Source organism: Engystomops pustulosus, chromosome 1, assembly GCF_040894005.1.
Source record: "Engystomops pustulosus chromosome 1, aEngPut4.maternal, whole genome shotgun sequence".
Classification (NCBI taxonomy): Eukaryota; Metazoa; Chordata; class Amphibia; order Anura; family Leptodactylidae; genus Engystomops; species Engystomops pustulosus.
Genome location: NC_092411.1, coordinates 237,947,586 through 237,974,818, shown reverse-complemented (window position 1 = coordinate 237,974,818; position 27,233 = coordinate 237,947,586). Strand labels below are relative to the sequence as shown.

Sequence of the window (27,233 nt, the reverse complement as noted above, 5' to 3'; positions counted from 1 at the left end):
ACGCTATTTTCACACAGCTTTTGGATAGGACTAAAGGCTCAGCCAACATGACAGGAAAAGTGACTATGACTTGCCCAGAAGCCTTTCTCTGGACTAACTATGCCTGTATTACACCAACCAAAATATACCTGATCCCACATGCAACTTATCAATATTCTGAGAATACAGTTCTGAAACAATGTACAATGACTGGTTGAGGGGCAGGATATCACCAGGTGACAGAAGACAGGGGGCATTACTGTGACTTCATTCCGATCATAAGTGCGAAATGAGAAACAAACTGCACTCTCAGAAATATAAAGGGGGTTTAAAATGGGAAGAGCTTTCACAGTAGGCATGTAGGTAGCATCCTAAGAAACCAAAGCTTACTTAAAGGGGTTGTCCAGGCACAACATGTTATCCTCTATACACAGGATACTGGATAACTTGCTGATGGTTGGAGGAAAACCCTCAGGTTATCGGAAAGGGAGTTAGTTGTTCCCCAAATGAATAGAGAAGCAGGTCAGTCTATTGCACTGAAGCAAGTAGCTGTATACTGTACCTGGCTATCTCCTTCAACACCATATAAATGAATAGAGAAGCAGGTCAGTCTATTGCACTGAAGCAAGTAGCTGTGTACTGTACCTGGCTATCTCCTTCAACACCATATAAATGAATAGAGAAGAAGGTGCATATGTTGGCTGTTGGTCTATTCATTTGGAGGTACAACTGACCACGTTCTTACTATCCGTGGGGGTCCCACCACCGATCAGCCAGTTATCCAACATTCTGCGGATAAGGGGAAAACTAGATGAGGCTGGACAACCCCTTTAAGCAGAAGTGGGGGTCCAACTGACTGATAAGCTCCACCCCACGTTACTGTCATTACAAGGGCCATGGACATCCAGGCAACTGAATGATCCAGAAAGTAAAAATCTAAGAAATAATAGCATGATATAATGTCCATCTCTGGTGAGAGGGGATATAGCTGCTCCGCCAGACACATCATACAATGAATGCCTATGCTGAGGGCACCGGTGACTGGCACACCTGCTGGATCATATACACCGGACACACAGTAAATGCCTATGCTGAGGGCACCGGTGACTGGCACACCTGCTGGATCATATACACCGGACACACAGTAAATGGCTATGCTCAGGGCACCGGTGACTGGCACACCTGCTGGATCATATACACCGGACACACAGTAAATGCCTATGCTGAGGGCACCTGTGACTGGCACACCTGCTGGATCACATACACCGGGCACACAGTAAATGCCTATGCTGAGGGCACCGGTGACTGGCACACCTGCTGGATCATATACACCGGACACACAGTAAATGCCTATGCTGAGGGCACCGGTGACTGGCACACCTGCTGAATCACATAGACCGGGCACACAGCTCACTCCATCCCCGGGTACACCAGCTTCCAGCCCCGCCAGTCTCTCACTGCTCGTCTCCGGCTGATGACGTCTTCCTCGCGACTCTCTGCCAAGCGAAGCGTTCCATGGTGAAACGCAACGCCTACGTCTCTCTGAGCGCACGCCAGCGGTGTGGGAGGGAGTAGCCGCGGCGGCCATCTTGCCGGTTTCTCTTCGTGTGCTTTGCACGCTGCCGCCCGGGGAGAAGCGCAAGCGTTACCGCTGAGAAAAGGGGGAAAGAGGCGCTCGTCCGACATCCCTCCCCTCCCCAAGAACCGGTAGCTGCTCCCGCTCCTCCTCCGGTGAGTCGCCGCTAAGGCCTGGTATCAGGTCCCGGTTGTATGGCGGCCTCCGGCTCGCTCCTATTTCCCTCTCTGTAGTTCAGCCTCTAGTTAATATGATGGCGCCCGTGATGTTCTAGCTGATGTGGCGCTGTGGTGTGGTGCCCGCTTATCTGTCTGTTACCCTGATCCGGCTACAGCTGCTGGGGAACTACAAGTCCCAGCAGGGGATCACAGCTGCACGGCATGCTGGGACTTGTAGTCAGCACACGCATAGATCGTGACGATCCAGTGATGTATGGCAGGAGGGGTGTATGACTCATATATTGGGTTTCACTCTCTTAACTCATCCTCCAATATGTGATCGTGGGGGTCCTACTACTGGAACGCACAGTGATCACAACCTCTGGGACCCCAACTCCTCTGTGTGAATGGAAATGGATGTGTTGGCGCTTCTCTGTGCCCCGGTCTATACGTCTAAGGCCTTGTTCACACACAGGGCTTGTGTTGCGTCTTGAAGTGCTGCGAGGGAGGGGCTAGATAGATCACAGATGCGAAACACTTGAGATCAGTAACATGTACCACGTTTTCTCCTGTTTTTATGCCAAACATGTGGCGCTTGTTGCTGATTGCAAGCGTTTCAACGGAAATGTTTCTACATGTGGCCTAGTGTCTCCCTCGCAACATTTCTGTTGCGTTTCAGTATGCAACACAAACTCTTTATGTGAATGAGAACTCGCAGAGCATTGTACATAGTCATCTCCATTATTTCCATAGTGTATGGGGTCCTCCCCACACATCTGCCTCTATTTATGAGGGGGTCCCAGTCATTGGACCCTCCACTGATATGACAGTCTTAAACTAAATATTGTAAGTGGAAACCCCCTTATCAATCTGAGCCAGATCTTCCCATGATTAGACGTCATACATGTGTGGTGTGATACTTACCATATGGTGTCAAATATGGCAGATGACCAGGTCATGTTTTAGGCAAGTACTGCTGACTTTATACACTGCATGGGCAGCCCTTATCCTGAATATATTGTTTATAAAATCTGCACTCAATACTTCCCCTACTGCACATGGGCACTTGTTTCCCTGGGTGGGTCATGCAGTAAATGTGTGCCAGGGCCATTCATTATGGCGTCTCTTTCCTTCAGCTAATAGAGAGACGATCCAATGAGCAGGTTGTACTATGTATAGTGACCATCCTGAGATGTTCTCCCATTGTCTGTGCCAGCCTATATTATCATGACAGCTGGGAGTTGTAACGTGTGCAATTCCCTTTCATTGTAGAAAAGCTGGAGGTGGACAGTAACGTCCCTCAGGCTTCTCAGATCCCCCATTACTGTGTGACTATGCGCCTGCAGGTTGAGGGGCGAGATAGTCGCAGCTCTTGCTTGCTCATTCTTATCTCTTGAGCTTTTATGCAATTGCTGAGCTGTTCTCAGGCTGCTGTGAGGGTTTTGCAGACTCTGGGGTATTACACGATGTATGATGGTCCGGATAGTAACACAGAATGTGTCTCCTGATAAGTAATACAGTGTACACAGAGCTGTCTGACGCTGATTGTAGCGCTGATGTTCTCACATAGTTCTGCAATTAGTTTTTGCCTTATATCCTACAATAATATCTTAAATGCCGGGAAAACTATGAAGGCAAGTTTGCCCCCTCTGGGAACGGGTTAGGGCTCATTTCCATCTATCAGGTCGCCAAATAGTTCTCCATCTAACACGGTAGTAAAGTGTAACCTAAAAAAAGTAGAACATTGTATTAACACTTAGCTGTCTCTTTTATATTATAGGCCTGAGTTTCAAAATTACTGCCTAAACCAGGACCAGCCAACAGCACACCCAAGATGGCGGACAAGCTGACCAGAATAGCCATTGTCAATCATGACAAGTGTAAGCCAAAGAAGTGTCGCCAGGAGTGCAAAAAGAGTTGCCCTGTTGTGAGGATGGGTAAGTGTCCTGAAGAATATATGATAACTCCTGTCATTGCTGTGTTTCCTCTGCGGTTATTACTTAATTGAAAACTTTTTGCAGTCCTGTCACATGTAACTTAAAGGGGATTTCTTACAAAAACTGTTCGCACAAAAGTGAATGGAGCTCAGATTAAGAGCTCATTCACACATGGTATGCCCGCCGTACGCTGGAGAGGAGGAGGAGGTGGCCCCTCCTCCCTCCATAGAAAACAGCGGCGCACGGCCGCACACTCATAGATAGCATGCTCTATCTTTTTGCGGTGTGCGGCCCGGATCTATGCCACACATGTATCACACATGTGCCGCTATTGCCGTATTTGCGGCCGCATATACGTCCTCACAGACGGCCATGTGAATTTACCCTAAACGTGTGCATTTGTGCTCTATCTCATATGGGGCACTTAAAGGGCCCTGCCTTCTTATCATTGGTTAAGGGGATACGTGTCTTTTGTTGGAAAACACAGTTAACACAAAGTTAGGCTCTAGCCACAGCATAGTCTAACTTTCTGATCGTGGGGGGCTCACAGATCCGATGCAGACTTGTCACACCCCAAGATGAATGGGGCAGCCCACGCATGCTGCTCCAGTCATCTCTGAGTGCGACAGGGGTACTTGGGACCCCCTTTCTCGTGATCCCAGGGGGGTACCATCACCGAGAACCACACCAATAAGCAAGTTAGGCTCTATCCTGTGGATAGGCCATAGTTTTCTTTGTGGGGCAACACCTATAACGGAACCTATAGGAGTCTACTGTCAGTATATCTGATGGTAGATGTCCTTGAAGGAGTTAAAAATAGTGATAATGTTCCAGAAAATTTTACAAAAGTAAACACAGAGCTGAACTGATTGATGCAGCTTTGTAGCGGAAGGTTCCATCTTACTTGTCATTCATTTGTTGGTATGTCCCTATTGAACGATCCTGCTTAGTGATTGGCATGCGCGCCCAGTCATTGAGTAGGACAAGCCCACGTGACTAATAAGCTCAGAATAAAAGGAGTTATTCCCACCATTTCCGCAGAGAACTATTTATGCATACTATATGGTCCGCTCCTCCTGCTCTATAACATGCTGACTGTATGTCTAGTATGTAGACTGATCTGTAGGATGAAGCGAAGTTAACGGAATACGAGCAGTCCTCGGGTTACGTACAAGATAGGTTCTGTAGGTCTGTTCTTAAGTTGAATTTGTATGTAAGTCGGAACTGTATACTTTATAATTGTAACCCCAGCCAAATTTTTTTTGGTCTCTGTGACAATTGGATTTTAAAAATGTTGGATTAACAAGGATTAACAATAAAGCTTTGTTACAGAAACCTGTGATAACTGTTATAGCTGTTTATTGTAGGCTAAGGATAAAGTAATTTAACTATATCCAGAGGTCTGTTTGTAACTAGGGTTCATCTGTAAGTTGAGTGTCCTTAAGTAGGGGACCGCCGGTACATGAAATGATCATTATTTTTCTCTACAGGAAAACTGTGCATTGAAGTCACTCCGCAAAGTAAGATTGTATGGATTTCTGAGACCCTTTGTATCGGATGCGGTATTTGCATTAAGGTCAGTAGGTTGAAGATTTCAGTATCTTAATAGCGAAGCATGAATTGTTGGATTTAAGGGGTTTCACTTTCCATGGTCGGTTATGAATTCTTGTGTATTTGGGGAAAACCAATCCAGATTTATAATCCAGTTTATGAGGAGTTTGCTTGTGTCATACTTAAGAATAATCAAATTTTCATTCATAACAGAAATGTCCTTTTGGCGCCTTGTCCATTGTCAACCTGCCAAGCAACTTGGCGAAAGAGACCACCCACAGATATTGTGCCAACGCCTTTAAGCTTCACAGGTAAGAATCCAAAGATGTTAACCTCATGACTGGAAACATTGTTGCATTGTATGAGATTGGGAAAAGGGGTCAGTTGCCCCAAATAACCCCTGTCCATGTGCTCCGTTAGGCCATAATGATATAATTTAGGACCCCTTTGTCATGTATAAGCCCCAGTATTCATGTGTTACTCGGGTGGCTATTCATTCATGGCCACTGCAGCAAAAATGTATGGCTGTCTGTGACTACTGCTAGCGATGATAGCTGATTCATGTGGGTTCAAGCCAGATCTGTTGTCTTTTGGAGAAAAAGGAATTTCACAAATGACCCTTTTCTTAAGGGTGTAGTACTAAATAAGGAAGTTTTTCTTTTTCCCATGGACAAGGGATATCAAGCTGATCATTGGTGAAGGCCCCAGCAGTCACACTCTTACTATCCCCTATCCGGTGCTTCCTAACTTGGCACAGCCCCTTTAAATGATTACCAGATTTTAAGAAATGTTAGGCATTAGTCCAATACAGGTAGGAGTGAAAGGTTCTGAACATACAGAGTAACTGCAGTCAGCTGGTAGATAAGGGAACAGTAGTATAACCAGTGATACTTTCCCCTTACAATGTCTTCATAAATGTTTTACTGTCCCACCACAGGTTGCCTATTCCCCGGCCTGGTGAGGTGCTTGGATTAGTTGGCACCAACGGTATTGGAAAGTCAACTGCATTGAAAATTCTAGCTGGAAAACAAAAACCTAATCTTGGGAAATATGATGTAAGACAATTGTTATATTTTTATGTTCTTTCACTTTTTGATCTTCTGCTTTATTAACTGAACAATACAACAGCTAAACGGACACATCACCCTCCTATCTGTGAATTTCTCTTTAATGTCACAACCCCTTCCCGACAACCTCAGGTCTTACGAAGACCTGAGGCTGTTTCTTTTTAACCCATTCATTACAATGTGCGATTTGCACATTTTAATGAATGAGGTGGAAAATCCCCATATACTGCCATACTGTAGTATGGCAGTATAAGCTAGGGTCGATCAGGGGGGGTCTGAAAAATAGTGAAAGTTAAAAGTAAAAAAAAAAAAAATTATAAAAAAAACCCTAAAAATTCAAATCACCCCCTTTCCCTATAACTGTTATAAATAAACAGTCAAAATCATACACATTAGGTATCCCCGCATCCAAAAATGTCCGATCTATCAAAATATAATAAGGTTTTTTTTTTTTTTTTTTTTTACTGCGTTCAACTCCGGAACAGAAAATGGCGCCCAAAGTCGAAAATGATATTTTTCAAAATGGCAAAAAAATTCTATAAAAAGTGATCAATAGGCCATATTGTCCTAAAAGTGGTAGCATTGAAAACGTCATCAAAAGTCGCACAACTTTCCTAACTTTTAGAAATGTAAGCATTATAATTATAGTAAGAGAAAATACTAATGTTTTTGTCTCTTCATATGTTATAAACATAATGACCGTTTGCATAGTAATTGAGCAGTCATGTGATCTCATTTACAATACTGTTAAATTGTGAATATACTTCAGACTCGGGAAGAGCCCATTTACAATATAATATTGTACAGATTGTGTCATTTTGCATGTGATTACATGTTATGCATATTGGATGATCATTTTTTTTTATTCCAGGATCCTCCAGATTGGCAGGAAATCCTGACTTATTTCAGAGGATCTGAGCTGCAGAACTATTTCACCAAGATTTTGGAGGATGACTTGAAGGCCATTATTAAGCCTCAATATGTGGACCAAATTCCAAAAGCTGCAAAGGTGAGTGTGTGGTTTTTGATTGTGTTTTCCAAAAAAATTCTGCTTTGATCTGAAGTGCTGTAGAGATTTTATATTTACTTATTACACAATACTGACATAAATTGAGAGAATTGATGTAGAATTATTTTTTTCATAGGGCCCAGTGGGGACCATTCTGGATCGAAAGGATGAAACAAACACCCAAACTACTGTTTGTGCACAGCTCGGTAAGTGCACATTGGGAAACATGTCGAGCTGTACTTAGGCCTAAGGTTAAGTTCACACCACTGCTAGCGATTGTTGTATTTTGTTATGGGATAGACGGACACATAAAATGGCAAATAGAAGGCCTTCCTTTTACCATCCATTCCCATTTACTTGCATGTATGTAAGTTTACCTTTACGTTACACACCTTGTATCTGTAACAGCAAAAATAGCGCTGCAGCCTGTGTGATATTTTTGTAGTTATAAATAACAGAGAAGTAGCAGCAGGACCCAATAATGGTGGTATGAATGTAGTCTAAACATAGATGCAATTTCTGTGCATCCCACTACATCATTGATGCTCCCTGTGTGACTACTGGGGTCAGTGATTGGCAGCAAAGGTCACAGCTCCTTTATGTAGGATATTAAAGGGGTTTTCCAGTATTTCTGGGGTGAAGAGGAAAAATTGCAAAAATAGTCTAATTTCACTTCTAGGCCTCATACAAGTTGGCAGGGAATTTTTGACAGAGTGCCAATTTTATGAGGAGATAAACCGCACTAAGGCGCTTCAGACGCCATTATTATGCTGCCATGTTGGTGTCTCAGTTTTCCTTACACAAGCACGCTTACTTCCTTACTTCTCCCTACACAACAAAGGAACTGATGAGGGATTTTAAAATGCCCCCCCCCCCCTCCAACTACCTTTCCCTGGATATCTATATCTGACATTGTAGAAGAATCAAAACATCTGTGTAGACATAAGATGGCCTGCTGGTCCTGCCAAACTTAGGAGGGATCAGTATTTATCGAACATCAACATCTATGGTTATTTGAACTGTTTGATTATGATTCTAATGTTATAATTCCCCTAAATGTCGTCTTCAAATCCCAATCTTGTTTGATGTAGATCTCACTCATCTGAGGGATCGGAACGTGGAGGACCTTTCCGGAGGAGAGCTTCAGCGATTTGCCTGTGCTGTTGTTTGTATCCAGAGAGCTGACATGTAAGAAAAGTTGTCGTGTGTGTGTGTGTATATATAATATGCAGGCAGTCTCCGGGTTATCTTCAAGATGGGTTCCTTGGGTTTGCACTTAAGTTGAATTTGTCCCAGTGACAGTTGGATTTTCCACATTTTTTTCTCTAATGGGACCAAGGATCATCAATATCAATACACCATCAAATTACAGCTGATCATTACAGTCTGGGACTAAAGTAATAGCATCCAGAGAGGTCACAGTGGCCAAGGTGGTCCGTCTGTATCTAGGGGTCATCTGTAAGTCGAGTGTTCTTAAGTAGGGGACCTTCTGCATATGGGTTTGGTGCTTAGGCTGGAATCACAGTAGTTTGTTTTTTGTTTTGTTTTTTTTCTCCCATTGTTTCATGTATGAGCTAAATCAGATTAATTTTATCCATATCGGCATCCAAATGACCAGGGGCGCCTGTCAAATATTTAATTTACTGTTTAAGGGGTATTTACTTATATACATTATTTTTCCCCCTCAGCTTCATGTTTGATGAACCATCCAGTTATTTAGATGTGAAGCAGCGTCTCAAGGCTGCCATAACTATCCGATCTTTGATTGATCCTGACCGGTAAGAGAACTTGGCTGTTTACTAGTTTCATCCAATTACTTGCTCAGATTGAAGGGCCATACATATTAGAAGGCTGTCGGCCTAACGCCTAAACCCGTGGCGCTTTTAGGATATACCAGACAGTATCCAGAATCTCAGAACTCAGCATGTCCATTCAGTTCAGTTATTCTGGTAGATCCCACAAGCACCGGAGCAAGTGTCAGACGACACTCACTTGTGGGCAATGGGCTTATCTCACAGCTATTCATCCTGAATCCTTCATATATGCACTTGTGGAGTAAACTGCTGTTAGAAGTATCTTCTTAATCAATGGAGCAGAGAATGATTTTATCCTGCACTCCATAGACTCCTGTTGGACTTCTTAAATCCATTTAATTCTGTGGGAGAGCCAAAAATAGCTGAAGCTATTGCACAATAACCTGTTTGGCTTGGATAGGAGCTTGTTCCTCCTGTAGATACGAGCAGGTCCCATTGGAGGAGGATATTACCTTTAAGAAGTGGCACACTGGAATCTGCTGCTTCTCACCAGCAATGAGAATCTATGTATCTAATGGCAATAGTTAAAATTAGGAAAATTTGTAAACTGATGAAACTTTTATTTAGTGCTCTGTATATCCTGGTTTTAGACACTTAGAATAGTCTCTCCTTTTCAGTTACATCATCGTTGTGGAGCACGATCTGAGTGTGCTTGACTATCTTTCTGACTTCATTTGCTGCTTGTATGGTGTTCCAAGTGCTTACGGTGTAGTCACTATGCCCTTCAGCGTCAGAGAAGGTAGGTTTGCTTTGATTATCAGGATATTTGCTTTTGCATAAGTACATATATTATAAAACCTTTATTAAAATACTCTGGAAAGCAGAATCTTCATATCAAGACTATGATGCTAATTTGCATTCATTTGTATTTCTTCTAAGCTTCTTTGGCATTGAGAAAGCATACGGTATATTATGGGTATATAATGTTACTGTTGTCTCCCAGGCATCAACATTTTCTTGGATGGCTACGTTCCGACTGAAAATTTAAGATTCAGAGACGTCTCTTTGGTGTTTAAAGTAGCCGAAACCGCCAATGAGGAAGAGGTTAAGAAGATGTGCATGTACAAGTATCCATCAATGAGAAAGCAGATGGGAGACTTTCAGCTAAGGATCGTTGCTGGAGAGTTCACAGACTCTGAAATTATGGTCATGTTGGGAGAGAATGGTGAGTAGTACATTTACCCCACCTTTTACACAGAAGAAAATATACAGAAAATAGGCAGGGTCTAAACATGCCCGAAATAAAATGAAGGCTTGTCATCTATCGTTTTCCTGGATGATCCGCTGATAGTTTGTTGCATCTTGAGCACTTCTGTTATAGAGACTGAAACTGTTCACAGCAGTTATGTATAATTCCTATATAGATAACTACTAAGGCATTAGATCTTTACAAGGACCACCCATCTGATTAGCATATCTGATACTGGAGGTACCCAGTAACATTGCTACCTAGTCTCTCCACTGTCAGATGACTGGTTCTAAGCTGGAGCAGGTGACCTGGTGCTGCCCATGTGACAGTAAAGAGCAGAAACTGTTGCCCTTTACTCTTCTGTTAATACAGAAATAATTTCTTCTGTGTCAGAATCCGTGGAGCATATCAAAGGATAAAAGTGCTATGTGCTATTTACCATGTACTATACATATTACTTGTCTTTTACAGGAACTGGTAAAACTACATTTATCCGTATGTTGGCTGGAAGACTGAAGCCTGATGAAGGAGGTAAAAACGGACTTCACAATGTGTCTTTTTTTCTTTAATGTCGTTAATCCCATTGTTGCTGTTATTTATAGAGTATACTTCCATTTTTTTTATTGTTATTATTTTAAAAGCCCATAATCTGTTCTCCTATTGCAGGTGATGTACCAGTTCTTAATGTGAGCTACAAACCACAGAAAATCAGCCCTAAATCTATGGTAAGTATGCTTAGACTCGCTCTATCACACTATTTGGAGATGACAAGGGTGGAACCTACATTTACTTGAGCAGACCACAACAGCTTTGTCATAGACTGGCAGCTCCAGGCTAATGATGCCGTGATGTGTAGCCTGTCAGATGCACTGGGTGGGTTATTGTTCTGACAATCTCACAACTGTTCTCTTACCAATCTTTCTTCCTTTACATAGGGATCTGTCCGTCAGTTGCTGCATGAAAAGATCAGAGACGCTTACACGCACCCTCAGTTTGTTACAGATGTGATGAAGCCTATGCAGATTGAAAATATTATTGATCAAGAGGTAATTTATCCCCCCCCCCCTCATCTGCATATTTTTGCTATTTTTAAAGTGGGGAAGTAGGAACTGAAGATTTTGTGAATTGTATCCAACAGGTTCAGACTTTGTCTGGAGGAGAGTTGCAGCGTGTGGCTTTAGTCCTGTGTCTGGGTAAACCTGCGGACGTCTATCTTGTCGATGAACCTTCTGCATATCTTGATTCTGAACAGCGTCTTACAGCTGCCAGAGTAATCAAAAGGTAATTCTGAAGGAATCTGTGCCGTACTTGGGGAATTTGGCATTAGCTTTCACAAATGCCAAAGAAAAGACTAATGCTAGATTTCCAGCGTTTGGTTTTAATTTACAGTCATCACCCCGGAGTCAAGGTTCATATTGTAATTTGAGTGAATCTATAAAGGTGTCCCCTGCCCATTTACCATGTTGTCTGGTGGATCATCTGTACTTCTATCGTTGTAGAACGAACACTTATTCTTTCAACGTTTTGTAGATTCATACTTCACGCCAAAAAGACGGCCTTTGTTGTGGAGCACGATTTTATTATGGCTACTTATCTTGCTGACCGGGTCATTGTTTTCGATGGTATCCCATCTAAAGACACAGTGGCAAACAGGTAACACATTTCTTTTCTTATGTGATCTTTTTATTTTATTTTTAAATTTGAATACTGAGTTTACATTTTGTTCTTCAGTCCACAAACGCTGCTCGCTGGTATGAACAAGTTTTTGTCTCAGCTTGAAATAACATTTAGGAGAGATCCCAACAATTATAGACCAAGAATAAACAAGCTTAACTCTATTAAGGTAAGAATACTAAGTTAATGTGTCAAGTCCATAATCTAGGTTGCTGAAAATTTTGTAATTTTTTTTTTTTTATGCGGCACATAGATCCAATATGATGGTTCTGTAACTTCCTTTAGATCTGTATCATGTTCAGCAGACCATAGGAACCCAAGAGAATGATTATAAAATGGCCACAAATGAAGGGCCATGTGATCTCATCTGTCCTTTAACAGTCGCCCTTCCAGGCCCTTACGATCATATTCATGAATATAATATTAAGGTCCTGAAAGGGCGTTTGGTCATGTACAGATAGAGATCATCTGTCCATCTGCGGCCATAAAGGAATGGAAAGTAATGGCAACTGATAAGACAAAAGACAGGAGACTGCACTTTATATATAAGGAGATGGGTGCAGCAAATTTAATAGATGTATATTGGTAGATTACCTGATATCCTACCCCCCTACCCCCCTCCCTGCTACCTGTTAGTCAATTACATGGACTTTTGCTTTTTTATGGGCTCACACACAGGACTGTAGTTTCCACAGTGTATGAACCTACTGCCTGGGCCACAAATTATAGAGCAGCTCCTGTATGTTTCTGTCTGTTTGTGGCTTGGGCAGATTTTTCTACTGTCATCTGTGTGTGAGCGGACCTCATGTGCTGATGAGACCCAGACCACAAACAACGGTCCATGAGACTATTGGGCACATCCTGAGTATGCACATCTTTGCATAGAACTGCAGGTTGAAGGGCCTACTTGCACACAAAGATGTGCATACTCAGGATGTGCCCAATAGGTAAAAATGCATGTTTTATATATAAAACTCTGCCTCCCTCTATATCTGTATCCAAAATGCCTTGCACCACAAGCAACAGCGTCACTGGTACCTGTCTAACATTTAACCTCCAATATAGTAGTGGGATATTTGTATATGGTAAGACAACACTTCCCAGTATGCATTTGGTGCTGTGAAGTTTCATCTAGGGATAATGTTTCCGTTGCTGATGTTAGTTCTTTCTTGCGTTTCAGGATGTGGATCAGAAGAAGAGTGGAAACTACTTTTTCTTGGATGACTAAAGCAAACCGGATGTATCTTCAGCTCCCTTCATTAAATTTCGAATGTACAGAAAGAAGCCTAAAGGGGTTGTCTGGTTAAAAAAAAATTAAATTACTTGAGCTCTACAGATGGACAGTAAAATAACTTGCCAGTCCTGCTACACCCCCTCATGTGTCTCCTGACAGTTCAGGGGGCTTTGAGAGTCCTGCTTGGACAGTGATTGGCTGAGCATCACCCAGGGGCGAAGCAAGTTACATTTAACTGACACCTGTAGAGTTTTTTTTTTTGTTTTTTTTTTTTAACTTTTTATGGGGCAACTTCTTTAGGCAGACTTATAAGAATCACACAGTGTGCATTGTGTAATAGTAAAAAAAATATCCAATGTTCCCACACCAAAAAAACTGCCCTCTGCAGAGGGACTGGTCGCTCATTCCCGAATTCAATATAAAGATTAGTTATGGATTCAGCAGATATTATCTAATTTATTCCTCAGAGATTTGTTTCCTTACATCTACAGCCTAATGAACTGTGTAATATGGTTTAGAAAATGCTGCCATCAAGAGTACAATCTTATTTTAAAGAACCTAAAACCTCTTGGGGTTTTCGATAATAAACACCCAAATAAAAGTGGCGTATTGCTTTTCTTTTGTGCTGTGTGAAGGCCCCCTATAAAACGGAGTAAACCCGAATCTTTCCATTCTGGTGCGTCCTGGACATATTGCCGGCTGAACAGCACAGAATATTAAATGTTACCTCAAGGTAGTACAATGTAGCCCTCATATGTATCTGTAAATCGAAGAATAAAAAAAAATATAGGTTTTGGAATGCAGGAAGTAAAAAAACACAGCATCACCAAGGGGCTCAATTTTAACAGGGGCTGGACTGAAGGCTGAGGTCAATAATACCAGCGATCTTTATTATACAGCTTAGTTTATCTCTACTAGTACAAAAATAGAAGCAACACTCAACTGATTGTGGTGCATTGAAACCACACAGGAGGGACAAAGTACAAGCTTGTGTGGTCCCCAATTTACTTGAAGATGTAGAGGCCTTGGAAATTGTTCCATTGTGGGGTTTTTTTAATGGCGATAGCTTAGACTAATAAAATATAGACAGATGAAACAGGCCACCACCTTGGCTTACATGTCTACATTTTAATTTTTCCCCTCTTTGAATGCTGTTGCCCTCTCAAGTACACAATTGTTGTTTATCCTGCTTGTGAGTTCTGCAAAGGCAGGGATTTTGGTAGATTTCTAAAGTTTGGCTATAAGTGTAAGTTCTGTAGTTGAAGCATGAAATATTGTCCTAAGATGAAGTCTTCTAAAACTATACCTAACCACGCCAGTCCCCGTGTATGATGCTCTGGAATTTGCAGTATTAATTGTAACAGAGAAGTCAAATGTGACCAGAAGCCCACTGACTGTGGGCACTCCCGAAAGATGTGAGCTATAGGCCCTGTCTGTCCCTTCTTCAACACAGCCAGGTATATATTTGCTAGGCGACTCGGGGAAGCACTAGCGATACAGGATTTTATGTCTCGTTTCTAAGTGAAGGGCACAACTGGACAAAGATAAAGGTTCTGAAAGAATTTTCCCACACCCTCCTGTCAGTGGATATATTTAGGGGTTTTCCTTCCCAGTGGGAGAGGCATGGCAGCGCCTTTTCTATAACTCTACGCTAGAGCTACCCTAAGCACTTTTCAACCTAAACAAATTGGCTATTTCAAAAACACTTAGGAGCTGGACATTTCTCTGGCAAGTTTTTTTAATAAAGTGTCTAATTCTGAGGTATTTATAAAAGTTCCAATAACAAATGTATTATTAATTACTTCAAACGAAAGGAGGTGTGATTTATCCCAGATGTCTACATTATATGAAAACAGAACAACATGTGTAAAGTAGCGAATGAACTTTATTGAAAAGTTTGGACAAAGGACAAACATCAACAAGACAAAAATATCATAAAATCATTTAAAAGGAATGCACCCTGGTGCACCCATACATACAAAATCCACTGGAGCCCGACACCTAATAATGTCGGGTTTAACCAGACCTGGGCCTCACAAAAACCATCCCACTAAAAGGTGAGTGTATGAACCGGGCATGCGTCTGTGGGAAGGGAGATGTAAGCAAAAATAGCTATCAGACAGTCCAGCCCGAGGATGTGTGGTGATGCGCACGAAAGTGCGTGTGAATCCTCTGTGCTGGAGTGGCTGAGGTGCAATAGCGTGCCCACTAGACACCAGTCTAAGCTACAATATTTACCAGAAGATGTGGGGTGGCGATGTGGACCCAGGACAAGTCGCCCCACGCGTTCCGCCGCGTATCGCGGCTTCCTCAGGGGTCTTGAGGAAGCCGCGATACGCGGCGGAACGCGTGGGGCGACTTGTCCTGGGTCCACATCGCCACCCCACATCTTCTGGTAAATATTGTAGCTTAGACTGGTGTCTAGTGGGCACGCTATTGCACCTCAGCCACTCCAGCACAGAGGATTCACACGCACTTTCGTGCGCATCACCACACATCCTCGGGCTGGACTGTCTGATAGCTATTTTTGCTTACATCTCCCTTCCCACAGACGCATGCCCGGTTCATACACTCACCTTTTAGTGGGATGGTTTTTGTGAGGCCCAGGTCTGGTTAAACCCGACATTATTAGGTGTCGGGCTCCAGTGGATTTTGTATGTATGGGTGCACCAGGGTGCATTCCTTTTAAATGATTTTATGATATTTTTGTCTTGTTGATGTTTGTCCTTTGTCCAAACTTTTCAATAAAGTTCATTCGCTACTTTACACATGTTGTTCTGTTTTCATATAATGTAGCCCACTTTTACATGTGTGTAGCCCATTGATTGGGTGTTATCCTATAGTACAGATCCCAATTCTGTATACATTATCCCAGATGTCTAACACTTCTGACATACACCGAAGTATGAAAAAGTTATTAGCGTCAGAAGATGGCAAAATTACATTTTTTTTCGTACACAATCGTTTAACTTTTGAAACACAAAACCTGTATAAATTTGGTATCACCGCGATCGTACCGAACCTAAGAATAAAGCAGAGGTGTTATTTGGAGCCCACAGCGAAAGTTGTAAAAACAGCCCACAAGAACGAGACGTAAACGCATTTTTTTTTAATAATTTTTCCAAATTTGGATTTTTTTTCCAGCCTCCCAGTACATGGCATGGAATAATGTGACAGAGAAATGCTCAAAATAAGCACTCGCACGGCTCTGTACACGGAAACATTTATGGATTTTTGAAGGAGGAGAGCCCCGCGCCCTTAAGGGGTTAAGGGAATGTAGTTCACTTGGAATATCTTGTTTGATGGGAAGGTTAGCTTAATACCCAAGTACAGGATGTGCACCTTTTAGGTGTCTTGATGTTGCTTTGGATAGGTTCATGTCTAATACCAGAGACTTCCAGCGTTAAGCTTATAATAAGACCCTGTCTCTTCCCGTTCGTGATACTAAATGGCGTTGAGAAGTAACCTCCCACCATATACAGCCAGTGTACTCTATCAAATGCCTTTTCCGCATCTAGTGAAAGAAGCAGAGAAGGGGCCCGAGTCCTCTCCACATACTCTGAGATCGATGAAATGCCTCGGCCCATCTGATGATACTCTTCCTTTAATAGTAAATCAACTTTTAAAATTATGCCAATGAGGCTGAAGGGCTCCTGCCCATGTTACCAAAGTCCCTCTGCTACAGATTCACAGACTGTACACCCCCCTTCTAGTGTGTGCTAAAACTTCCTCTGCTGCAGTGAGATTACCAGGTAGAGGGAGGAGGAATTGCTGAAGGAGCAGAGGGGGAGTGGGAGACAGTGTAACAGCACAGACTCCTGGTAACATCCACAGGAGTCCCTCAGGGTCATTAGCATAATTATAAAAGTTGATATTAGAAGGAAACAGGCCATGGATAACATCTATAAGAAAATTACAGTCAGTGTCTGTATGTATGAGTAAGAGTCCCTGGTTTATCATGATTTTGATAGGTTTCCTGTAAGTCAGCCATTTAGTCCTCATCCTTGTATAATGATGATTTTTCCCATTAGTAGAAAAGTTCTGCAAGTGGTGCTCCTATCCTTAGAATTTCACTTTGGTAACCTATCCTGGGGCCACAAGAACATAAGGATCTGTTTGTAACTTAGTGCTCCATATTCACATTAATGATTCACTTTAAAGTTGTCACCTTATATACCTGAGTATAAGCCGAGGTACTAATTTTTGCCACACAAAAAAAAAAACTGGGAAAACTTATTGACTTTAGTATAAGCCTAGGGTGGGAAATGCAGTAAGTACTATTTAATAAAAATATCCTGTAGCAGCCTTCCCTCATCAATAAAAAGTACCTAATAAGAAGACTATGCCGCGGATGAGCTCCAGAGTGCAAACTTTATATATACCGAAGTATATACGGTACATTCTGGAAATGTAGGGTTAGGCTGCAACACGTTACTCCATGATCACAGCTGTGCCCGGTTCCGTAGAAGACCCTGGAGGATGATCAGCATGATTAAACAGAGGGAATTTATCAAGAGACTTATGCTACATGCACACGATGTACTGTACCGTACCGTAATACGACGGATATACATCGGCGCCGGTGAGAGGAGGAGGGGAAGAGCATTGCTTATTCCCCTCCCCTCAGCATAGGAATACACAGCGCACATCGGACTTTCTACAATCTCGTACGGGAATTTCTGACTCCATTCCTCAATTCCATATCTGATACCATTCCCTTTGCTCCCCAATCATAGACAGCAAATATTAGTGTGCTGCCGAAGCCTGGTAAAGACCCTGCAAATCCAGGCAGTTACAAACCCATATCGTTACTTAACGTAGACGTTAAATTATACTCAAAATTTTTGGCAAATAGATTATCCCCCTTACTCCCATCCATCATTCATAACCAGGTGGGGTTTGTCCTTGGCCGCGAGGCCCAGGCCAACCTCAATAAAACCCTAATATCACCAATAAAAGCCTCTAAAGCCCCTCTATGCCTACTGTCCATAGATGCCGAAAAGGCATTTGACCGGGTCCACTGGGGCTTCATGCAGGCCGCCTCAGACAGCTGGGCATGGGCTCTAGCTTTCTGGGGAAAATTGCTGCCCTCTACACTAGATCTTCCACCCAAGTACAGATAAATGATTTCCTGACCACTCCCTTGCCCATTCATAATGGTACTCGACAAGGATGCCCATTATCTCCCTTGCTGTACGCCCTCTTCATGGAACCTCTGGCTGTGGCAATACGGGGTAACGCAAATATACATGGCACTCAGTATAAAATAGCATTATACGCTGAAGATCTTCTGGTGTATATCTCCCAACCCCATTTTACCATCCTGTAAGCGTTACATGAATTTGACTGTATAGCCACATAGTTTATTTTAAAATAAATTATACTAAATCCGAAATCCTTATTATTTCACTGCACCAAACAGAGGCACTTCAGATCGCATGACAGTTTCTCTTTCGCTGGCATTCTGGCTCCATAAAGTATCTAGGTTTGTAATTCCCATCTGATCCGGATCTGGTCTACTCCCTTAACTATACACCCCTGCTTGAACGCACTCTGATTAATCTTGCCTCCTATGAAAAAAAAATTAAAATAGATGTTTTGCCGCCCTTCCTGTATCTTTTTGAGGGTGCCCCTTTGATACCCCCATCTTCTTTTTTTCATGCGACTCAGATCTGCGATGTTACGTTTCGTCTGGGGTTCCTCTAGACCCAGGGTGGGGTGGCAGATTTGACTTGTCCTAAAACAGCCGGTGGAGCTGGTCTTTCTGATTTACAGGTGTATCACTGGGCAACAGTACTCCAGCAATTTCAAGATTGGTCCTTTTATCCCAACACCAAGCAGTGGGTCACTCTAGAGCAACTCTTTGGCACTTCCGTTGAAAATTCTTCCGTGGGTGCCTGGAGACGCATCACAGGCACTTTAGAAGACATGCTCATCTCACTCGTGCTGCAATTACATTGTAGCAGAGGTTGCTCCCCAGGGGGTCTTCTCTCGCGCGGTTCTGGTCCACTTACTCCTCTGGTTGGCAATCCACAGTTCCCCCCAGGAATGTATGTCTTCACTCTCTTCCGCAGGTGCCGCTCAAGAGAAAATTTATAAAATAATAACGAGGTGGTACCAGGTCCCGGCAATTTTACACACATTGTACCCTACTCTCCACGACATCTGCTGGAGATGTGGCGAGTCTGGTGGGACAATGCTGCACATGTGGTGGGTCTGTGCGACAGTGTTCTCTACATACAAGGTTGCCTTGCGTCGGTCCTTTTCCCCTTCAATCAAAGTGGGTCTCCTCTCCATTCTCCCAGGCACAATTGGGACACAGATGTTGTTTTTCTTTGTTTTCCTTCCCTCCACTCTTCATTGACTTTTCATGTTATTTCTATTTACGATAGAGTTCAGTAGGGTGACCATAGGGTCAACTATTTGGTTACACCTGTTCATGTAAATCCAATGTTTTGGGGGTTTTTTTGTTTTTACTTTTATCAATATATAACAGTTCGCATAACCCTACATTTGTCCATGCACAAATTGCCTCATAAATGTCTCATATAGCTGATGTCCACAAACTTTGGTGTGTGGTGTAACCATTCTACCAGACGGACATCTCTTCTCAACTGCTCCGGGTTAAGGTCCTGCGTGACCTATATTGATCTGTATTCTCTACATGTTATAGTTTTGATCTTTTGCATTTATGTATGTGAACTTCATTACTCCTTGAATTCACTATATTGAACATTTTGTTGGTAAATATTTAGTTTTCTACTGTACATAAGGGTATAAATAGACAGGACCTTCAGATACTATAGAACCCATAGAAAGAATTGTATCCATACCACAAGTCAGTAGCACTTAATCCTTTAATCTGGATGTATGTAGTAAATAAAATCCAACAAAACTTAAGATGTAAACATGATGACAGCAAAAGCCGTTTCTATAGCACACCACACACAAGAGCTGAGGAACCGTCCCTGGAAACAAGAGGCATCAAGTACATATTATTTGCAAGAAAACATTCAAGTCCACCACAAGCTTTAAAAAGAACAAAACATTTCTGAATAAATGAGGACATTACATATTTATGAATAACAAACAGGTTTGTGTTAAAATAATCTAGAACACAAAAGCGAAAAGAACGTCATCAATATATCAACAAAATACTTAATGTGCTTACACGTCTTTTCGATATGTCAGTGCAAAATAGAGCGTCAATGTCTGCTTTCACAAGGTCTCTCTCTGAACACAAGCCCCACAGCCCTGGATCCTGCAGCCTTAGGTTATTGCTAGCAGCTTTATAAGTCCAATATTTATTCAACCTTACTAGTTATAGGGCTCATCCCGTGCTAGAAAACCATGGATTCCACCTTCATCCGTAACCATGTTGCTGGAGCGGAGCTGCAAAACCAGACAGTTAATAGGGCTGAACTGCAGTGCCACATACAACCTGTGGACAGGGGTGGCACAATACTACACAATGAATGTCTCCAGGGCAGGTCTCTATATCATCAGTCACTAGATGTTATGTCCATTAATCTACTAGTTCCCTCAGGTAGGGGACGAAATGTGTTTTCTACCATTCCCTTTTTTGTGAAATCTCACCCATTTATAGAAAAAAAAAAATCTCCAAATGTGAAAACAAGCAAAGAAAAGTCATATTTTTGAGAGGTGTCTAGTTTAGAAGCTGCAGGGGGAGTGTTACTTTAGATGTCCCCTTTCTGTGGTTCTGCAGAACCTAGAAACATGGTCTCATATTAAAGGTAAGAATCTCATCTTTCAGACAGATACAGCAGAGATACAGGCAGCCAAAGACATAGTTAGAATTGTGAGCCGCCTGTATCTCTGCTGCTGTAGTGCACAGTATCACAATCCTTTTGTCATCTGAAAGAGGAGATTCTTATCTTTAAGATTACACCAAATGCACTTTCCAGGTACTATATAAAACCAAAGGCAAAATATGACTCTTCTCTGCTCATTTTTATCGGTAAAGGGGTGGGATTTCACATACAAGAGGGGATTCTAGAAACAACATTTCATACCCTACACAAGGGGGCTGGTAGTTTGGTTGGGTAAAATCTAACCCAGCCCGCTAAATAAGTCTTCTTAGAAGTCAGCACAGGTTGGAGGGGCTCGGAAACAAATACTCAGCCTTCCTGTGATGATTTGTGGAGCCACACAACAAATACTGCTTATGTTTTAAATTGTCGCATAGACATGCAACATCTTTTGCCCCTGCAAAACAGTGAAGTGGTTCAACACCGTTTGCTATTTACAACATCGCCATAAGTCACAACATTCAAGTTTCTCCTTTCTTAAGGGACATCTACCATCAGTTTGCTTTTATTTATTTTATTAGATCTCGATATCCTGCAATCGTGGAAATACAGAGTTATAAAAGTTATGCAAATTACCCTGGGGCACTCAGGCTATGTCAACCAAGACCTAATATTTTAATGTATGCACAACCCCCACATGGCGCTAGCAGAACCAGGCAGGGTCAGAACCGGGCGGGGCCACTAGCGCTACAGAAGGAGTGCAAACAATAAAATACGAGGCTCCCTGAGGCGCTCGGGTGGCATAGCCTGAGCGCCCCAGGAAAATTTGCATCATTTTATAACTATATTTTGGCGATCACAGGATATACAGTTATAATAAAAGAAGTCCTCAGGAACTTCTTTTTTAGGACCCATCTACAATCACAAAACTGATGGTAAATGTCCTTTAAGGAGTTTCTAAGATGAAAGGCCTTTGGAATGGAAGCACAATCAGAATCAACAGCCATCAAAACCGGGTCGGTATTTGTAAAGGACAATAAGGCATTGAAGGATACAGCCGACTCCTTACATAGCGTGCAAACCTGTAAGTATCACTGCAAATCTACTAAGTGCTGAGAACCTGGAGATCAGGCTGTATCATCTGTCCTCTTACTACATGTTCTACATAAATAAGATACCACATAGTCACTGTATAGTCCATTTCATAAGATCAGTAAGAAACCCAAGTGGTAACAATTCCGCTAGGAAGACCAAAAAAAAAAAAAAAAAAGACAAACTCATGGGTAACTTTGCCCTTACCCTTATTCTTACTCCTGTATTTTAAAGAATATATGATTTCTGTTTTATCATCTGGTTTATATATAGTCCAAATAAATACGGAACAAAAAAAAAAATCGTACAAACATTCTGCACCAAGACCAGCTTCTATTCATGCTGCGGTTTGTAGACGTCCCCGTATTGCCGTCTTCGGCCTTGCCGGCCTCGCATATTTCTGTAAGAGCCATCTTCTCGGCCTCTGTGTCCCCTCCAGCCCTCATCAGTTCTAGTATAGTGGTAGCCTCCTCTGTTGGTAGGATAATACCTATCATTTCGAGGTCTCCTACCACCATAGGTTTGATTGTAAAAGTGTTTTGATCTTCCGCTGCTCAGCATGTTGGATACCTCCCGCTCGTCCTCTGAGCTCTCTTCCCGTGCTCGTAGCGGCCTCCCTTCAGGATGAGGGATGATTGGTGCCACCACTGCTGGTACTGAAACCACTTCCTTCTCTATGGATTTTTTGCCCTGCAATGGAGCCACTTGATCATCAGTCAATTTAGCTGGAAGCTTCTGCTGCTCCATTCTGTCTGAACTTGGTTTCTCCTTTACCGCTGTGGTATTTGACCCAGACGGTAGAACAATTGCAGCAGCCGGCAACTGAGGCCTAACTGATTCACCCCCAAATTGCTGGGGCTGGTTTATTGCTGCTTGAGCAACATTACTTTCTGAGACAGCCCCTGTAGAAATGTTTTCAGACAAACTTGGATCCTGAGAGTTGATGAAGACGTTATGCCGTACCATTGGGTTTTCAATAAACCCTTGATGTGGATATCCATACCATACATGGGGGAAAAATGGTGATGCTATTGGAACCGGCCCCATGTGTCCAAATGCAGGTGGGGGGAGCATGGGCTTGTCAAATTCAGTACCCAGTGATTGGAAATGGCACTTTTCTTCTGAGGAATCAGGTTGTGGAGACATTTCCTCACCAATAACTTGGGTTTGGACATGTGGGCTGTGAACCACGGGGGGATGTAATCCTGCAGGCTGCTCGCCCGGATCATCACTCCTCACTACACTCTGATGGGCAAAGATTGGAGGATCTACATCACTTTGGTTTACAGCAGCTTCCTGCACCCAATGATTTGGGGAATAAGCATGGACATTTGGATACATCCGGTAACTATTAAAATAGGCCTGGTGGAGAGGATGGAGATAGAAGTGTGGAGGACACATTGGACTAGTAAACGCCTGGGAAAAGACAAAAACGTGTGAAGAGAATAAGAATTAAAGGTCCATCTATACAAAGTCACTGAAATGTATATAAAGTAATCTTCAAATACTTAAAGATATAAAAACTTTCACAATGTGCAAGTACCGGGAACACTAAAGAGGAGTCTGAGCCACTTCAGGCTACAAAATATAAAAGGTTTCTTTAATTCTGGTATATAGAATTCACTTCAAAACATGTAATAAAATTAATTGTACCTATTAAAGGATTAAGTAAAACAGAAACAAAAATTATGCTTAAATAAATGTCCTTATTACAGCAGCATTGGAGAACAAAAGTGGTGAGGGGCTTCATAGTCATTACTACAGACAGTCCTGACTTACAGATGACCCATAGATACAAAAGGGGTACTCAGTTTGCGCGGATCCAGTTTGTATGAAAGGGTTGTCCGTAACTCAGATCGCTTGTACTGTGCTTAGTGATACCAGTGGAGGTTGGAGGTAACTTAGGAAGCATTCGCCAAAACCAGCGGATTGCTCTTCTTCATGCGCACAGAAGCGCTTTATAACCAGCTGGTAATACGAGTCCTTAGTTCCCGCCACGCACTCGCCAGATACCACTTAGATTCAACTAACATATAAATTCGATCTGTGTATGAACTTACAGTCCCCATCTTGTATGTAACCCAGGGACTACCTGTACTGAATGTACTGAATGTACTGAATGTAAAGGTGGACATACATGGGTGGCCGTCTCCATTAACCCCTACACAACTGTCATACGGTTATATTCATCCTAAAAGTACATACCCTGGTGCAGTTATGACCAGTGGCACACTTCAAAAGTTGCAAAAAATGTGATTCTTAGATAAAGCTCTCTATTCCTGACTTTATCTTAAACAGTGAATACACTAACCTTTATGCCGAGGTTGTAAAAGAAATGAATGATGGATTTATCTGAAAAGTAATTAAAAAGAAATGAAATCTCTCATCAGTTCTGAACATTCATAAACACAAGTCTATCAGTTATATTATAGCTCACCCAGCAATGCTAACCCAGCTATATGTACTTTAACCACTTTTCTGCAAGGACAATACTTACACTTTTATAAAGCCAAAACTATAAATTAAAATCAGTCCCACTTTCATACCATGTGTAGAATATCTTAATAACCTTTCAAATTTAAGAGAGGAATCAGGACACTTTTTAGCAACGTACAGTTCTAGGGTTACTATGAATGCTACCAAAGGAAACCTACCATCAGAAATATACCTATTAAACTAGATCTGTTAGTAGGTTCCCAGTGACCTTCTCAACCCTAATATATCTTTAGCTAATCCTAGAATACTTTCTACAATAAACTACAGTTTATCCAACTATAAAAATTCTAAAACTAAAAAATTCTTATTTCTGGCAGAGGCTACTAAGGTGTGGAGTAGCCTCTTCGAGCACCGAGTGCAAAGGCTAATCCACACCCCAGTAGCCTCTGTGATACCTCCCACCCGCTTGTCCCTGCGGGAGCAGGTGGTAGATATCACAGATACCTAACGCTCTGCTTTTGCGCCCTCGGAGTTTCTTCGGAGCTCGCGCATAGCAGCACCTGATGGAGCAGGGGGCGCGGAGGCATTGCAGTAGTGCTCCTGGGATGAGCATGTGGGTGGGAACGCAGAGCATGGAGTAGCCTTTCAGGGCAGCTGTAGCATCTGCCACAAATTTGCATATTAAATAGATAAACTGTAGTTTAGTGTAGAAAGTATTAGCTAAAGATAGATTAGGATTTAGAAGGTCACTGGGAACCTAGCATCAGATCTAGCTTAGTATGTATATTTCTAATGGCGGGTTTCCTTTAAATCCGTCTAGGACAGTGATGGGCAACCTTTTGAGCTTGGTGTGTCAAAATTTGCCAAAAAAACGAGCATAACTCGGATGGTGTGTCACCTTGACAAAAAAACCATAATTTTGTGATATTTATAGTTTTAAATAACAAATATGTATAATTATTTAACTTCTAGGGTACTTTAATCCTAGGTTGTGTGATTGATCCTACCATGTACTACAGTCTGGCAGTATATGGAGATTTTGCACATCATCTATTTATTATAATGTGCTGGACAATCTCTCAGCCTCCCGGCTACTGCACCTGGCCGTGTAGGAGCCGAGGATGAAACTTAACTCTCCGGCGGCCGCGTGTCACTGAAAATGGCTATGCGTGTCAGCACTGACACGCGTGTCATAGGTTGGCCATCACTGGTCTAGGAGCTGCTTTCTAAAGTAAGCAGCTCAATAGCCCTACCCCAGATGTAGCAGTGTTAAATCACTAGCTTTATCGGAACATACTGATAAGTTAGGAAACAATGCCGCTTGAAGACTGGCAGTCACTGCCAGCCTATGGTGTTGGAGGGGCCGTCCAGGGGAGGAGCTAAAGAGATGGGAGTGCCTCGGACCACTGTATGCTTGGACCGGAATTCAGAGGGCTATGTACTGAAGTGTTTGCTAGCTTTAACGGTATGTTCTGATATTGCAAAAACTGAAATATTCACTGAAATAACACCTAACTGAAAAGGCTACCACTTACCAGTAGGTAGGTCTTCTCCATTCTTACAAAGGGAGTAGGGAGGAGGGGCAGTGGCTCTCTCTCCTTTTTCATTTACAGGAAATCCAGGATAAAGAGGGTCCTGGTAAGCACTCAGTGTCTGTGGCATAGGCAGTAAGGGCTGGGTAACTGCTGGAATTGTAACTGGAAGTGGTGAGAACTCGGCAGATGTCACCTGAGGTTGTAATATAGGTTCAGATCCAGCTACGGGTGAAGCAGGCATCTCCTCTGAAATCCCTGTAAAACATAGTGTAGATCAGCCATTATAGAACTGTAGATGTAAAAAGGTTATGGGAAAATCATGGAAAAGCATACGGTTGCTGGGTCTGTCTTATCTAAATATACAGGAACTTTTAATTTAATTAGATCAGCAAAAAGTTATTTTTTTCAGTAATTCAATTCAAAAAGAGCATTTTCAAAGTGTTTATTTCTGTGCTTTTTGAGTTTTCCTCGGGTGTAAGCCATAATCAACATTATCTCACATTTTAGTATCATCATCTTTTCAAAAGCATAACTTTTTTTATTTTTCAGCTGTGAAATCTGGTTAAAGGCTTATTTTTTGCAAGAAGATGCATTTTTAATGGTCTTATTTTAGAGTGTGTGACATTTTTGTATCACTTTTAAGAGCATTTTTTAAAAAGGTATTAATTAAAAATTATCTTTTTTCAGAATGTTTTTCACGTTTTTTTCCAGCGTTTCCCGTGCGGGTCCAGTAACGATTCTGTTTCATTATACAGATTGTTACGGACGTGGCAATACAAAATATGTGGGGTGGGTGTCATTTGTGTTTTGTATACTTTTTATGGGAAAAATGACATTTTAGGGGCTTATATTATTTTTATTTACTTTGATTATATTTATCATTCTGCAGTGTTCATTGTATTGTATATTTCTATTTTAATGCATTATTTTCACTGGTTCTTTTTCAATCATCTGCGTTTGTTAAGAGTAAAGACAGAGAGCAGACAAACCTGACCAAGGCGAGACCACGTTGGGTACAGAAGGCACTGTGGTGGGTGTCTGCTGTTCAGCAGGGCTTGGAAGAACGGGGACATCATGTAAGAAAACAGGATCAGAGGTAGCGGGTGGCTTGGTTTTTTCCTGTATAGGATCAGCAGAAAATAAACATGAGTACTTCCATACTATTTATCTAAATATGAACCATATTTTTATTTTCCCTACTCTCAAATCATGT

The 27,233-nt window shown here is 42.1% G+C and overlaps 3 protein-coding genes across 11 annotated transcripts in view; 1 reads left to right on the top strand and 2 right to left on the bottom strand.

Moving 5' to 3' along the window:
- The window catches only part of ANAPC10 (anaphase promoting complex subunit 10), a 77,342-nt gene extending 75,831 nt beyond the window's left edge, over nucleotides 1-1,511 (bottom strand). For 4 of the 9 annotated variants that reach the window (XM_072121971.1, XM_072121893.1, XM_072121903.1 and 1 more), the window contains exon 1: nucleotides 1,360-1,511. The gene's annotated coding sequence lies outside the window, so the exon portion shown is untranslated. Of the gene's footprint in view, nucleotides 1-1,227; nucleotides 1,291-1,359 lie in introns of those variants that run through there. The other 5 variants (XM_072121922.1, XM_072121952.1, XM_072121962.1 and 2 more) reach the window with 5 other exon arrangements.
- ABCE1 (ATP binding cassette subfamily E member 1) lies at nucleotides 1,512-13,793 on the top strand. The gene is made up of 18 exons (XM_072121881.1): nucleotides 1,512-1,710; nucleotides 3,494-3,650; nucleotides 5,141-5,226; nucleotides 5,415-5,512; nucleotides 6,139-6,256; nucleotides 7,140-7,277; nucleotides 7,414-7,483; nucleotides 8,369-8,465; nucleotides 8,966-9,055; nucleotides 9,709-9,830; nucleotides 10,035-10,256; nucleotides 10,752-10,811; nucleotides 10,947-11,005; nucleotides 11,216-11,326; nucleotides 11,419-11,561; nucleotides 11,811-11,933; nucleotides 12,012-12,123; nucleotides 13,135-13,793. Exons 2-18 carry the CDS (start codon nucleotides 3,548-3,550, stop codon nucleotides 13,180-13,182), a joined length of 1,800 nt encoding a protein of 599 aa, XP_071977982.1. The 5' UTR covers nucleotides 1,512-1,710; nucleotides 3,494-3,547; the 3' UTR covers nucleotides 13,183-13,793.
- Nucleotides 13,794-20,027: 6,234 nt separating this feature from the next.
- The window catches only part of OTUD4 (OTU deubiquitinase 4), a 32,261-nt gene continuing 25,055 nt past the window's right edge, over nucleotides 20,028-27,233 (bottom strand). Inside the window, exons 17-20 of the mRNA XM_072121868.1 lie at nucleotides 27,010-27,139; nucleotides 26,021-26,275; nucleotides 24,361-24,401; nucleotides 20,028-23,465 (exon numbers count right to left, since the gene is read on the bottom strand). Of these exons, the coding sequence (XP_071977969.1) occupies nucleotides 22,383-23,465; nucleotides 24,361-24,401; nucleotides 26,021-26,275; nucleotides 27,010-27,139 (1,509 nt within the window). The 3' untranslated portion in view covers nucleotides 20,028-22,382. The remainder of the gene's footprint in view (nucleotides 23,466-24,360; nucleotides 24,402-26,020; nucleotides 26,276-27,009; nucleotides 27,140-27,233) is intronic.

Coding starts and splice junctions, on each gene's coding strand:
- ABCE1 (XM_072121881.1), top strand. CDS start 3,548: ATGGCGGACAAGCTGACCAGAATAGCCATTGTCAATCATGACAAGTGT. Junction 6,257..7,139: donor CTAATCTTGGGAAATATGAT/GTAAGACAATTG, acceptor TTTTTATTCCAG/GATCCTCCAGATTGGCAGGA. Junction 11,562..11,810: donor GCTGCCAGAGTAATCAAAAG/GTAATTCTGAAG, acceptor AACGTTTTGTAG/ATTCATACTTCACGCCAAAA.